At 38.0% G+C, this 13,055-nt stretch overlaps 1 protein-coding gene across 7 annotated transcripts in view; it reads left to right on the top strand.

The window, feature by feature from the left end:
- Positions 1 to 13,055, top strand: part of fryl (furry homolog, like) — a 621,684-nt gene that overhangs the window by 322,994 nt on the left and 285,635 nt on the right. For all 7 annotated transcript variants that reach the window (XM_051927632.1, XM_051927631.1, XM_051927630.1 and 4 more), the window contains one exon: positions 4,124 to 4,225. In XM_051927632.1, the coding sequence (XP_051783592.1) occupies positions 4,124 to 4,225 (102 nt within the window). The remainder of the gene's footprint in view (positions 1 to 4,123; positions 4,226 to 13,055) is intronic.

Raw genomic sequence — 13,055 nt, 5'->3', positions numbered from 1 at the left:
TAACCTTTTAATTGATTGTAAAAGAATTTCAATTGGAACAGACTAATCAGTCTTGTATGTCCGTTATCATCCACTTGAAGCTCGGAATGTTTGGATAATCATTGAAAATTGCTGGAATCAATTTCGACACAGCCTGTTTCTCACATCGACAACTTTATGTGGCATGTTCAAGGGTATGAAGTCCTAACAACCTTTATATATTGACTAAAGATGGAAAACAGAAACATTGTATATAACAAGGCACTTCGGTAAACAATACAAGCACATTAATGAGTCTTCATTTGTTAATTTATTTTTATTTTTTAAAGTTGTGTTTTTTTTTTATATTTTCTCAAACAATTAAAAAAAAAACACTATTTTCTTCCCGGGCAATGCCGGGTATTTCGGCTAGTATCATATAAAATATAGTAAATAACATCCTATCTTGCTGCACTAGTTTTTTACAGAATCCACCTTCAAGCTTTCACAGTTAAAAAGTCCTTAATAGCATCCTTAAAATTAACTTGACACACAAGCTCCCATTCGGATAAGACTGCAAAATGTTTCAGTCTTTTTTGGTTCATCATTGTGTGTAAACAAGTAATTTTTTGTGAAATTCAGACTACTGTCTTTAGAAGGCCTGCTCAGTTTCAGTCTTTTTGTCTGAGTGCCTTTTATAGCACCATGTGGCTATGGCTGAAACTCTTAACAGATATGATGGTGCTGTTACAAACAAAATTATTTTCTGCAGAGACCTTCCAGGATTCTCCCATAATCCTGGATTCTCTCCATTATAAAAATAGTTTTAAGTGGATGGGAGGGAAGAGCTGAAGACAGAGAAACATTGCACGTTTTAAGAACATACCTTAGTTGTAAGTAATCTATCTGAATTAGATTAAAAAGAAAGAGGATGTAACTTAGGGATTGGAATTTTTAAAAAATAAAGCCAAGAGTTGATATGTCTAGAGAGGCCCATGAAATGGGACGACCACCTAGACATAAAGCAGGGTTGTTGAGGATGAGACAGGATGCTGAGGGAGAGAAGTTTAAGGTGGAGAAAAACAAGCTGGTGACACATGAATCTAGTGGTGTAAAAAAGCATGACTGACAATTTGTTGGTGGGAAAGGTTGATCGGGGCATGGTGAAGAATATTAAGGTGATCCCTGGAGAAACTTATGTAGCACTCCATTGTACTAAATCTTTTAGTCAGAGTCATAAAGAGAAAGTACTCTATGTATCTACGTTGAAAGTCTGGAAGTTGAAGAAGATTAAAAGAAATAAATTTGGTGATACATTAATAGCAAAGGGTGAATGAGGGTTCAGAATCATCAGGTATGAATGACAAGTATAAATGAAGTCATGTGCATTTGGACAAAGGAACCACCAAGACATACGCAGACATAGTGGTGGAATGACTAGGGAGAAGTGGTAACTGAGGGAAAGGGGAGAAGGTAAGTGAAATGACAGAAGAGTAGTTGTAAGTGTACAAGCAGCCAATAGATTAGAGATTGCAAGTGATTAACAAAATACGGAAGAAAAGAAAAATTTGTTCAGGATCAGTTAAGCAGACAAGAAAAATAAGGCAGGATGTAGTAGGTGTGAATTGCTTGAAAAGGCACTGTGAAAAAAATGAAGATGGGTAAAACAGCAGGCCCAACCGGAATGAGAGTAGTCTGCAAGTGGCGAGTATGACCTTTGTAGAAAGTGTGTGAAAATACAAAATACAGTGATCCCTCGCTATATCGCGCTTCGCCTTTCGCGGCTTCACTCTATCGCGGATTTTATATGTAAGCATATTTAAATATATATCGCGGATTTTTTGCTGGTTCGCGGATTTCTGAGGACAATGGGTCTTTTAATTTCTGGTACATGCTTCCTCAGTTGGTTTGCCCAGTTGATTTCATACAAGGGACGCTATTGGCAGATGGCTGAGAAGCTACCCAGCTTACTTTTCTCTTTCTCTTGCGCTGACTTTCTGTGATCCTGACGTAGGGGGATTGAGCAGGGGGGCTGTTCGCACACCTAGACGATACGGACGCTCGTCTAAAAATGCTGAAAGATTATCTTCACATTGCTATCTTTTGTGCAGCTGCACGGTGCTTCGCATACTTAAAAGCTCGAAGGGCATGTATTGATTTTTGCTTGAAAAACAAACTCTGTCTCTCTCTATCTCTCTTTGTCTGCTCCTGAGGAGGGGGTGTGAGCTGCCGCCTTCAACAGCTTTGTGCCGCGGTGCTTCGCATACTTAAGCCAAACAGCCCTATTGATTTGTTTGCCAGAGATTGCTTTCTCTATCTATGTGACATTCTGTGCTCCTGACACGCACTCCTTTGAAAAGGAAGATATGTTTGCATTCTTTTAATTGTGAGACTGAACTGTCATCTCAGTCTTGTCATGGAGCACAGTTTAAACTTTTGAAAAAGAGACAAATGTTTGTTTGCAGTGTTTGAATAACGTTCCTGTCTCTCTACAACCTCCTGTGTTTCTGCGCAAATCTGTGACCCAAGCATGACAATATAAAAATAACCATATAAACATATGGTTTCTACTTCGCGGATTTTCTTATTTCACGGGTGGCTCTGGAACGCAACCCCCGCGATGGAGGAGGGATTACTGTATAAAAGTACTGTATGTGTAAATTTACATATATGCAATGGAGTATATTTGGAGAAATTCTGCTACTTATGGGAAATGTTGTGTACAAATAGATGTGCAAAAATAACAGTGAAAGTGAAAGAAAGATGTGTACAGAAGAAATTCTCAGAGATGTTCCCCATTCGGACTAAACCTGATACAGGTTAGCATTAAGGGTGACAATTATTTCACTTTAAAATTTGCTTACCATCTGGCTTTCTACTTATATTATTTTGGAGCTACTGCCTTCATTTCTTAATTTTTATGGGAGAGGAGAACATACAGTCTTCAATGAAAGGGCCCTGTTTTTGTTATAAAAGCCACAGCAAAGAGAAGAAAAAGCTGAGACATTTTGGATATTGTTGTATAAGTTGTTGTTAAAGTTGGTGATATCTTTCAAAAAACACTTGTCACATAGTCTTTTTATGGTAGGGATGATGTGTTTACAGTATTTTATTGAGGACTTTTCCTAATCTGTCATTTTATTTTATTTTATTTTTTTGCAAGAAATTGAGTAGAGCATATTGAAGACCTTCTGGAGTTTGTTTGTAGATAGACAGAAAGAAAAAAACAACTTTTTTTTTCATGTAAACATTCACAATTTTGAAAATATATATGCAAATATGTTGGGTGGGCTGCTGGTGACCAAACCATGGCTTTGGGGGTGATAAATAAATTTGTTGGCTCCCCCATTGAAACACGTGTACTTTTTGCTAAAATATTGTTAAATAAATAGTTAGTAAAATGAAAGTAGTCCACAAATAGGAAGATACTCCACACCAGATTGTGCTTTTGAATTGTAGTCCCTCTCCTATCCCTCATTAATGGGTCAAAAGACCTATCAGTATTCCGTTAATGCCTGTTTTATAAAGTTTCATGAACATGTGCTTATGTCAATTTTCATCACTCCTTGGTTTCAAATGGGCTGTCATTTTACTCTTAATTCAAACTGGCCTACTTGGCCTACAAACTGGCACCTTAGAACAGACCCTACTGTTGTTTCTTGCTCCTGACTGCCACTTCCTTTTTGAGTGTCCTGTTTATATCTAAATTCTGGCCTGTTTATTTACATATTGTTTCTATGCTCATTTTCCGACAGAACAGAACATCTGTTTGCATGTTAGACTAAGTAAAATTACATTCAGTACTATACATTATAGATCAGAAAGAAAAAAAAAAACTTTAGCTCTCCTCAGCTATAAAGGAGTGGTTATTTGAGGTCATTTTAGTTCACTTTCATAATGACAGACATGTTATTTCTAGAATTAAGCATTTAACATATTTGTAAAATATTCTGAAGGATGAGTTGGATGCTTATTTTGTGGTGTTAGGTGTTATCACACCCATTTTGCATATACTGTATAAGATTTAAACTTTGTAAAGGCATCAGATGGTCTACTCGTTATCTTCGTACTAAACTGCATAATACAATGTATAGTGTTTCCATGAATGTTTTATTTTTGCTTATTTCACAGTATTTATTTTTATTTTGTTTTTTTGTTTTTACAGGCGCTTTATCCCCTGGTCACATGCCTGCTGTGTGTTAGTCAAAAACAGTTTTTTCTTAACAACTGGCATATATTTCTACAGAACTGTCTATCACATTTAAAGGTAAATTTTCAACCTATTAGCCTTCTCTTTTATGATACTCACAAATAAATGCAACTTGCTTTCTGTAGCTGAAATGAAACTTGAACACATCAAAAATTAAATAGTGCTGTACAGTCTGGTAAAAATGAATGAAATTAGGAGTCTACAAAAAAGCAGTTCCTTCACAGTTACTCTGAGAAATATTTTTTTATGAACCATATACATAATCTGACAAAAAGGTGTCTTTGGGAAAATTATAAAAATGTGTATTTTCAAAATGTTTCCCAAAAAAGTCCAATATAAACAGTTTATCATATTGTTTATGTGAGTTTGGCACTTATTTTGGGCTAACATTTTAAGTTGATGATTAATCTGTTAACAAACTGAAATATTGCTGATTTATGTGGTTATTGGCAAAGTGGACTTGATGGATTTTTATTATATTTTCTCTAAATTGAGTCAGAACAATGATAATTGCATTACTGCATTTAAAAATGATGCAGTCTTTAAAATAGACAAGGTATAAACTGTAATTTATTCTAAAGACTTAATGTCTAAGTATATTGCTGGTCTTTGAAAATATTTTCACGTTTTCACATTTCACTTCACTCTTACAGAGTAAACTGATATCAAGCAACTTAAACAGCCATAGGCAAGTTACTTCCAGGGATTTTTCTTTGTTGCTGTGATCTCCCATTCCATTTATTTTTTGTTTCCATCAAAGGTCTGAATATTGTGCTCAGCAAATGAACTTCTTTGTTTCTATTTGTTTTTGTAAGATTTCCATGAGATGCAACAGCTGCAATATGCTAAAACGTTATGACCTAACTGTATCAAAACAAATACCCAATTGATTCAGTGTGTGAAGAAGGTATCTTGAATGAAAGCATGAATACATTTATTTAGGAATACTGAAGAGCAGTGTTGCTGTTATAGCTTTAGGCCGACAAGTTGCATTATACAGTGGCTAATAGCAGTAGTTTTGTTCTGTGCATCATTTCCTCTCCCAAATGTTTTTGAACACAATAGTTTTAAGGTAGATGGAAGACATTCTAAGCTTTCTTCTAGTTTGTGTCCTTTCCTCTTAATGCCACTTTTTAAAAATTGAGTAGCTTTTTCAGTAGTGCAAATCTTTTAAACATTATCATCAAAGTTTGCCATAATCATTTGTTAATATAGAATGAAACAGATTATCTGAGAAATGTCTGTCATTCCTTTATTCTTCACATATCAGTTCATGCTCCTAACCACTCTCTCTCTCTATGTAGAAGTAATCATCACACAATCAATAAGCTTTTTTTCATGTACCTTGAAGAGTAAGCTTTTTACCAGAACTTTCTAATAAGCCTTATTTCATTAATAAGGTGAGATCACTGACTGTAAGCTGTTCGTCCTCATCTTCTTTAAGATTCAAGCATACTCTGATGAATGCTTCCATTTCCTTTTCATTTTCAAGCCTAACAACTTTGAACTTCTCATGTGATTCAGTATAACTTCTGTATTGGTAAGGAATGTATTTGCCTGTTTGTACTACAGGTTTGGTAATATCAATGTCACAATGCCCCAGTCACCTTAGTACATACAAGCACCTTTGTTTTTGGAAGTGCTAGCCCCAACAGTAATGCACCCGACCAAGGATAATCTTTTCTTTCTTTCTTTCTCTCTTTCTCTGGTGAGAGTGGTGAGTGGGTGGAGCTCTGTGAGAGCGGGAGAGTTTGGAGGTTTGTGATTTTACTGTTTGTTTTTCCTGCTTTTTTGTTTTTAATTGATATTCTGTCTCTAACTGTTTATCGTTTTGTTGGAGTGGTTTATTCCGAGGAAGGCCAGAATGGGGGGTCCGTTTTCGGAATGGTGATTTCGAAAAACTCACCCGACAACATGGAGTGAAGCTAATGCCTGAAGCAACCTGTTCCCTGGAAGAATGTGTATTGGCTGTAGGAAATGTAATAGGCTGTAACAATGTTTGTTCAGCCTCAAGAATGAGCAGTGCGGTGGTTGAGTTTGTTGCTACAACAGATTTTGTTCATAGATTGGTAGAAAATGAAATTGTTATAAGGGACACTTTAACTCCCATAATGCCTCTTACAACTGCAGCAAAAAAGATTACCTTATCTAATATAACTCCTTTTCTATCTAACGAGACCCTTGAAAGAGAGCTATCTCACTATGGACGTGTAATCTCACAGATTAAACGAATACCTTTAGGAAGTAAAGCACCCCAGTTGAAACATGTGATGTCTTTTCGAAGGCAAGTTTTAATCATTTTAAAAAATACAGCGGATGAGTTAAACGTAGTGTTGAGGTTCCGAGTGGACGGTTATGAATGTTATCTTTGTCACCTCGAAACCGATGAAATGCTCTAAATGTGGCAAATCTCTTCATGTAGCTAGAGATTGCAAAGATGTTGATAAGGCTGCAGAATCAGGCAAACAACTGACCCCAGATGTGACCCCCGACCATCCTGGGGATCAGACAGATGAGGCAGAGAAGTAGTCTGCATTTAATAACACAGCAGAAAGTAGCGGCGGGATTGCTGTTGCTCAGAATGAACACTCTGCTAGCAATCAGACTGCATTGGTCCAATTGATCAGCGATTCGCTTAATGCCGATCCCAAACTGAATAGGGATAATGGAAATCAATACCCCACTGTATCAGAGTCAGGAACCACTGTTCATGAGTATGGTGTCTTGGAGGTATCGGACTCTGCTAAAGAATCGGTGGTCCCAAGCATATGCGGTGATATGGACGTGGAGTGTGTCGGCTCCAACCGTACTTTCAAAACACCAAAGGCTGTTAAAAGACAGTGTGGGGCAGATGAGCAAGTTGCTTTTAAAAAAAGAAGTTTTGAAGAGACTGCAGTTGCGGTTGACATGGAAGCATCCTCGGTTTCAGATTGAGGGGAGGATGGTTATTTAACTGATTCCTCTGTTGTGTCAGAATCCATAGAAGGATATGGATTCTACAGAATTAGGTCCTTTTTGATTGAAACAAAGGGCAAAAGAGTGGATGTACAGAACTTTTTTCTGGATGCTAAATTATTCATTTCCTCTGTTAAATGGTTAATGAAGCAAAGATCGGGCACTGAGGTTTTTTCGGACAAGGACGGGTGGAGGCTTAGAAGTATTTTAAGAAAGTTACGTACCTCTGCTAAGTTAGCAACTTGTTAATAATAGCTCAAAATTCTGCACTTTTTATATTACTTAATGGTACTATAACATTTCTTTTGGTTCCATTATCAATTTTACTAATGTGCAATTTTAAAATTAGGAGTGTTAATGTTGCCGGTTGTAAAAGCCCTCTTAAGATAGCGAAAGTGTGTGACTTCCTGAGAGGGATGCATCTGACAGTGGCTTACCTGCAGGAGACGCACAGCGAAAATGCTCTAGAAATTGAGTGGCAGAAATGCTGGGGAGATGTTTTTTTTAGTCGCGGGTCAACACGCAGCTCTGGTGTTGCCATTGGTATATCCAAACAAGTGTGTCTGACATCGGTGTCTACCTACGAATTGATAAGACGCAGATGCTTAAAGTAAAGGTTGACTTGGAAAATAGCCGGTTGGTTTTTATTAACGTTTGAGCGTACTTTATCAGAGTGTGACCCAGATGAATGTGTGTTTTTAGGTGGGGATTTTAACTGCACCCTTAATGATGCACTGGACAGGAATCATGCAGAGCCCCACCAGAGACTTCTGCCAGAGAGCTGAAAGCGCTCATTGAGCGATATGAATTGAAGGATGTGTGGAGGGCTCTGAATGGGGGCGACAGGCAGTACACGTGGGCACAGGTGCAAGACGGCACTCTTTCACTTGCCAGGCTTGATTGGTTTTATACTTTTAAACATCATCTTAACCGTTTTAATTTGTGGCATTGTGCCAACAAGTTTTTCTGATCATGTAATAGTTACCTGCAGTGTTCTTATGCCATCTTTAAAGTCAAAAAGCTCTCATTGGCATTTTAATGGGCATTTTAATGGGCTTTTATGTCAGGACTCCCATTTTAAAAATTGTTTTAGGTACTTTTGGATATAGTGACGTGAAAGGATATATCGATTATCTTCTCTGGGTCAGTGGTGGGATGTTGGTAAAGTGCAGATTCACCAGTTCTGTCAGCAGTATACTATGAATGTCACACAGAGCTTGAATGATTCTATGAAAGCACTGGAGGAAGAGATAACAGCACTCCAACATGACTTTGACTCCTCTAAGGGCAGTGAGAACCTGGACATGTTGAAAGTGAGAAAGGCTGCCCTTGCACATCTGACTGATTATAAAGTCCAAGGTGCTTTGGTTAGAGCCCGTTTTCAAGTAGAAACTGAGTGTGATGCTCCAACCAAGTACTTTTTTGGGCTGAAAAGAAAACGGGGCCAAAGCAGAATGATTCATTGTTTGCATGACCCCTCTGGAAGTGAAATAAAAGCTCTTCTCAAATTAGGGCATTTGCCTTTGATTTCTATTCAAAATTTTTTTCATCTGAGCTGATGGAACAGGACATTGCTTGTTCGGGTTTTACTAATGGGCTGCTGCAGGTGCCAGAGGAGGAGTTACCAGCTTTACAGAGAGGGCTTACCCTTGAAGAACTCTCATGGGCAATAACAAGTTTAAACACCTTGAAAGCTCCAGGTATTGATGGACTTACTGTCGATTTCTACAGATTGTTTTGGGAGTTCATCGGACCAGACCTACTTGCGGTTCTTCAAGAGTGTTTAGATAATGGTCTCCTCTCCTTGAGCTGTAGAAGAGCTGTTGTTGCCCTCATTCCAAAAAAGGAAAAATCTGTAATATTAAGAACTGGAGGCCAGTAGCTTTGCTTTGTACGGACTATAAAATTTTTTCGGGAGTGTTGGCTACGAGAATGAAGCAGGTGTTGGGGCATGTCATTCACCCTGATCAGAGTTACTGTGTACCAAATAGGTCCATATATGACAACATCGTTTTTATTAGGGATACATTTGATATCTGCAAACTGTTTGGATTACACTTTTGTCTAATTTCCTTGGACCAGGACAAGGCTTTTGATCGGGTGGAGCACCAGTACCTTTGGCGAGTACTAATGGGATTTGGTTTCCCACCCTGCTTTTTTTTCCATGGTTTGGGTGCTCTATAGTGACATTCAAGGTGTACTGAACATCAGTGGTGGGCTGAGCGCTCCGTTCAAAGTAGATAGAGGGATTAGACAGGGTTGCTCCTTGACTGGCATGTTGTATGCCCTGTCTATAGAACCCCAGCTGATCAAATTAAGGAGAGTGGTGGGTGGACTGTCTGTCCCTGAGTGTTCAGTGCCTTTGCAAATCTCAGCATATGCAGATAATCTCATAGTATTAGTTGCAAAACAACAAGATGTGGATAGGCTGGTATCTGTGCTGGATGAGTTCGAAAAAGAATCCTCAGCTAAAGTAAATTGGACCAAGAGCTCTGCAGTACTACTGGGGAACTGGATGGGTCCTTTTCCTTTGTTGCCATCTGGACTGAAATCGACGAGATGGAATTAAATACCTGGGATTACATCTAGGAGGCATAAACAGTAACATTAAGAATTGGGAAGGAGTTGCAGAAAATGTCAGAAAATGTTTACAACGCTGGAGATGGCCACTTCCCCAACTGTCATAGAGAGGACAGACGCTAATCATAAACAACCTTGTTGCATCTGCTCTATGGCACAGGTTGGCATGCCTGGAACTCCCACCTGACCTGATTACTGAAGTGGAAAGGGAGTTGATTAAGTTTTTTTTTTTTTTTTTTTTTGGAATGGGAAGCATTTGCTGTATCAAGGTATTTTGCACTTGCCCAGGAGTGCAGGAGGACAAGGACTGGCAGTCATCTGTAGCAGAAAAAATGCTTTCAGACTACAAACTCTGCAAAAACTGCTCTATGGTCATATGGCTGTGTGCTGGAAGCCACTAGTGTGTGCTCTCCTGAGCCAAGTTGGCAACCTGACATTGGACCGAGTGCTTTTCTTAATGGACAGTGATTCCTTCCCCATAGGTAATGTTTCAGACTTTTACCGAAGTGTATTGAGAATCTGGCAACAGTTGGATTGTCACATAGAGGAAAAATCCTTAAATTTATATTGGATTTTAGAGTTGCCAGTTGTCTATACCATGGCAGTAGAGTCGACATCTCTGAAACAATGCCTGATCAGGGCTGGTATTCCAACAAATAAAACATTTGATTCAACCAAAGCTATTCAGCTGAGTGCAGAGAAGGTGGCTGCAGCTTTAGGTCTGAGCTCTGTGCACACAGCAGAAAGATTTTTGCGGCAGATTTTTTTGAATATACCTGCAACAGCTAAGAATTTATTGCAACCCTTTTTCAAAGCTACAGATTACCCAGAACTTTTGTCTGCATTTCCAAATTTGTCAATTAATGCCAATGAGAACATGATGGAGGAAAACTGCAGGATACTGAGAAGAACTAAATGTCTTCCTTTTGACTGTAGAAGGGAAGGAGTTATGTAAAGTGTGTGTCCAAGCTCAATTCCAGTCCCAACTATGCAGATACCCGGATATACCCTGTAGGGATAAATTGGGTGGAGGGTGTCGGCCCCAATCAGGACAGTCTGTACAGTCCCCAACTGAATAAGAGAACTGGCGATTTGCAATGGAGAATTGTTCACGGGATTGTGGCAGTTAATTCTTTTTGTCTTTAATTAACTCCAACATCTCAGAAATGTGTCCTTTTTGCCAACAGAGAGAGACTGCTTTTCATCGGTTTCTTTACTGTTTTAGGATTCAACCTCTTTTATCTGTACTTGGCAGTGTTTTTAGTGTTTTGGGTGTTTATTTTACCAGTCAGGTTTTTATATATGGTTTTGCTAATGTGAGAGCAAAAAAGAATGTTAGCAGGTTAGCAAATTTTTTATTGGGCCAGGCTAAGTTTGCCATTTATATCACTAGGAAGGAAAAAAGAGTGACAGGGAGTCTGACTTGGTGGGTTTCTTTAAGGCACAATTAAAAACATGAATTTTCTTAGATTTCAAGTTTTATAGGTTGACCCACAATTTGCAAACATTTGTAGAACAGTGGTGTGCAATGAATGCAATTTGTAAAATTGTTAATGAGGAGTGTTTTTTTTTTTTTGTGAATTAATTATTATTTCATTTGGTGAATTATTATGAAACTACGGCAAAATACTCACTCATAGGTTACATAGGATGTTCTTTTTTTGATGGTTTGTTGATTTTTGTATTGATCATTGAATGTTTAATAAAAGGTATATTTAAAACAAAAAAAAAATGCGTACTGTCTTTGTGTCGTTCTTTGTTTCTTTCTTTCTTTCTTACTTTCTTTCTTTCTTGCTTTCTTTCTTTCTTCACTCTGTCCAGCAAACTTTGTCTCCCTTCCTCCCAACTCTGGCTCCCGGGAATGAAGGCAGCTGGCTCCTTTTAAACTGCATCTTGGAGTGCTCCAGGTGGCTCGTGAGTGACGTCTGGAATCACTCCCATGTGTAAGGAGAGCCCAAAGTAGGGATCTACAGCTTCTGCAACTCCCCCTGGTGGCACCACGGAACCCAACAGGGCTGCAGTGAACTCCAACTCCCAGCATGCCCTGTGGGAATCTGTGTTTCCATAGCAACCCAGTTGGGCTGCCCTATAGTGCCCCAGGGCAGATAATGCCCTGACCACGTTCTCTTCCCCGGTCCCTCCACAATATTGGTGTCCTGGAAAAGGCCTAAAAATAAAAATCAATAGTTAACAATCATTTAAAACATTATTTTTCAAAATTTGAACGTCAGCTTTGATTTAACCTTAATAAATTAGCCCTAAAATGTATCTCACAAGGCAAGTTTATTACAGTAATATTTAAATAACATTTGTGCTCAGAAGCGTATGGTCATTTTGAAATACTATAAAAATTATCATGTTCCCATGGACAGATTTTGTCAGATTGTGGATATGTCTTAATAACTAATGTTCTGAATCAGATACAATTGGAATTACTTTTGCTGCAAGTTTATCAAGGAACATTATATTTACCTGAATGCTTGCTTACTGACTGAAATGTTAATGGAACATCTGTGAAGATCTTTAGAAATCTTAGTAGTATTGTTAATTGCAATTTTTAGTCATATTTGTTTGCTTCTAATCTGTAGTGCATTTGATTTTGTTATCCTTACTTTTTTTATTAATCACATATAATCAGTCTTCTGCTTCTTTCTCTTAAATGCCGCATTTTAAGGTCTTAGACCTGTTCATTCCCAAAAATCTTTGGCTTTATATCAAATTATTCAACCCAGTTTAAGTTTGAAATTGTCATGTAGATAAAGGGTTCACCAGTCTTGGGTCTTTTAACTATCTACTTTTTGAAATGCCTTGTTTTCATGTTCAGTTGTTAGATAGGCCATGTGGTTTAGTGACTAAGACATTGATATCAGGTAGCCTATTCATTTCCCCACTGTCACTTGCAGTATATGTCACTTAACTTACATGTGCCCCAACTGTTTAAAAAATTATTGCAAAATGCTTTGTCCTTTTAAGTTGCCTTGGTTAAAGGGATTGGCCAAATATATAATAATAATAATAACCGTATGTGCTCAGCTGTTACAAAATATCTTTTCAGCAGCTGAATCTTCCATAGCTGTTTGCATTTATCTAATAAATTACTTTTTTTCAAGGCATTCTCAGGTAAATGACTCTCTGTAGAGGGTTACATTAAGCTCATTGTTGCATAACACACTAAGTAAATTTGTAGATGTCCTGTATCAGCAATAATGAAAAATTTTGTATGTTTTGTTGAGATTGTTTCCATAGTTGTCTGTCTGTGTTGCTGTAAACTCTTTGTGTTTCAGTTTGTGCATGCCTCCTTCATCATTTAACCCATATGCTAACATTGTGCTTTCTGCTTTGCATTTTGATT

Source organism: Erpetoichthys calabaricus, chromosome 5 (assembly GCF_900747795.2).
Source record: "Erpetoichthys calabaricus chromosome 5, fErpCal1.3, whole genome shotgun sequence".
Taxonomy (NCBI): domain Eukaryota; kingdom Metazoa; phylum Chordata; class Cladistia; order Polypteriformes; family Polypteridae; genus Erpetoichthys; species Erpetoichthys calabaricus.
This window is presented reverse-complemented; position numbering and strand designations above follow the sequence as displayed.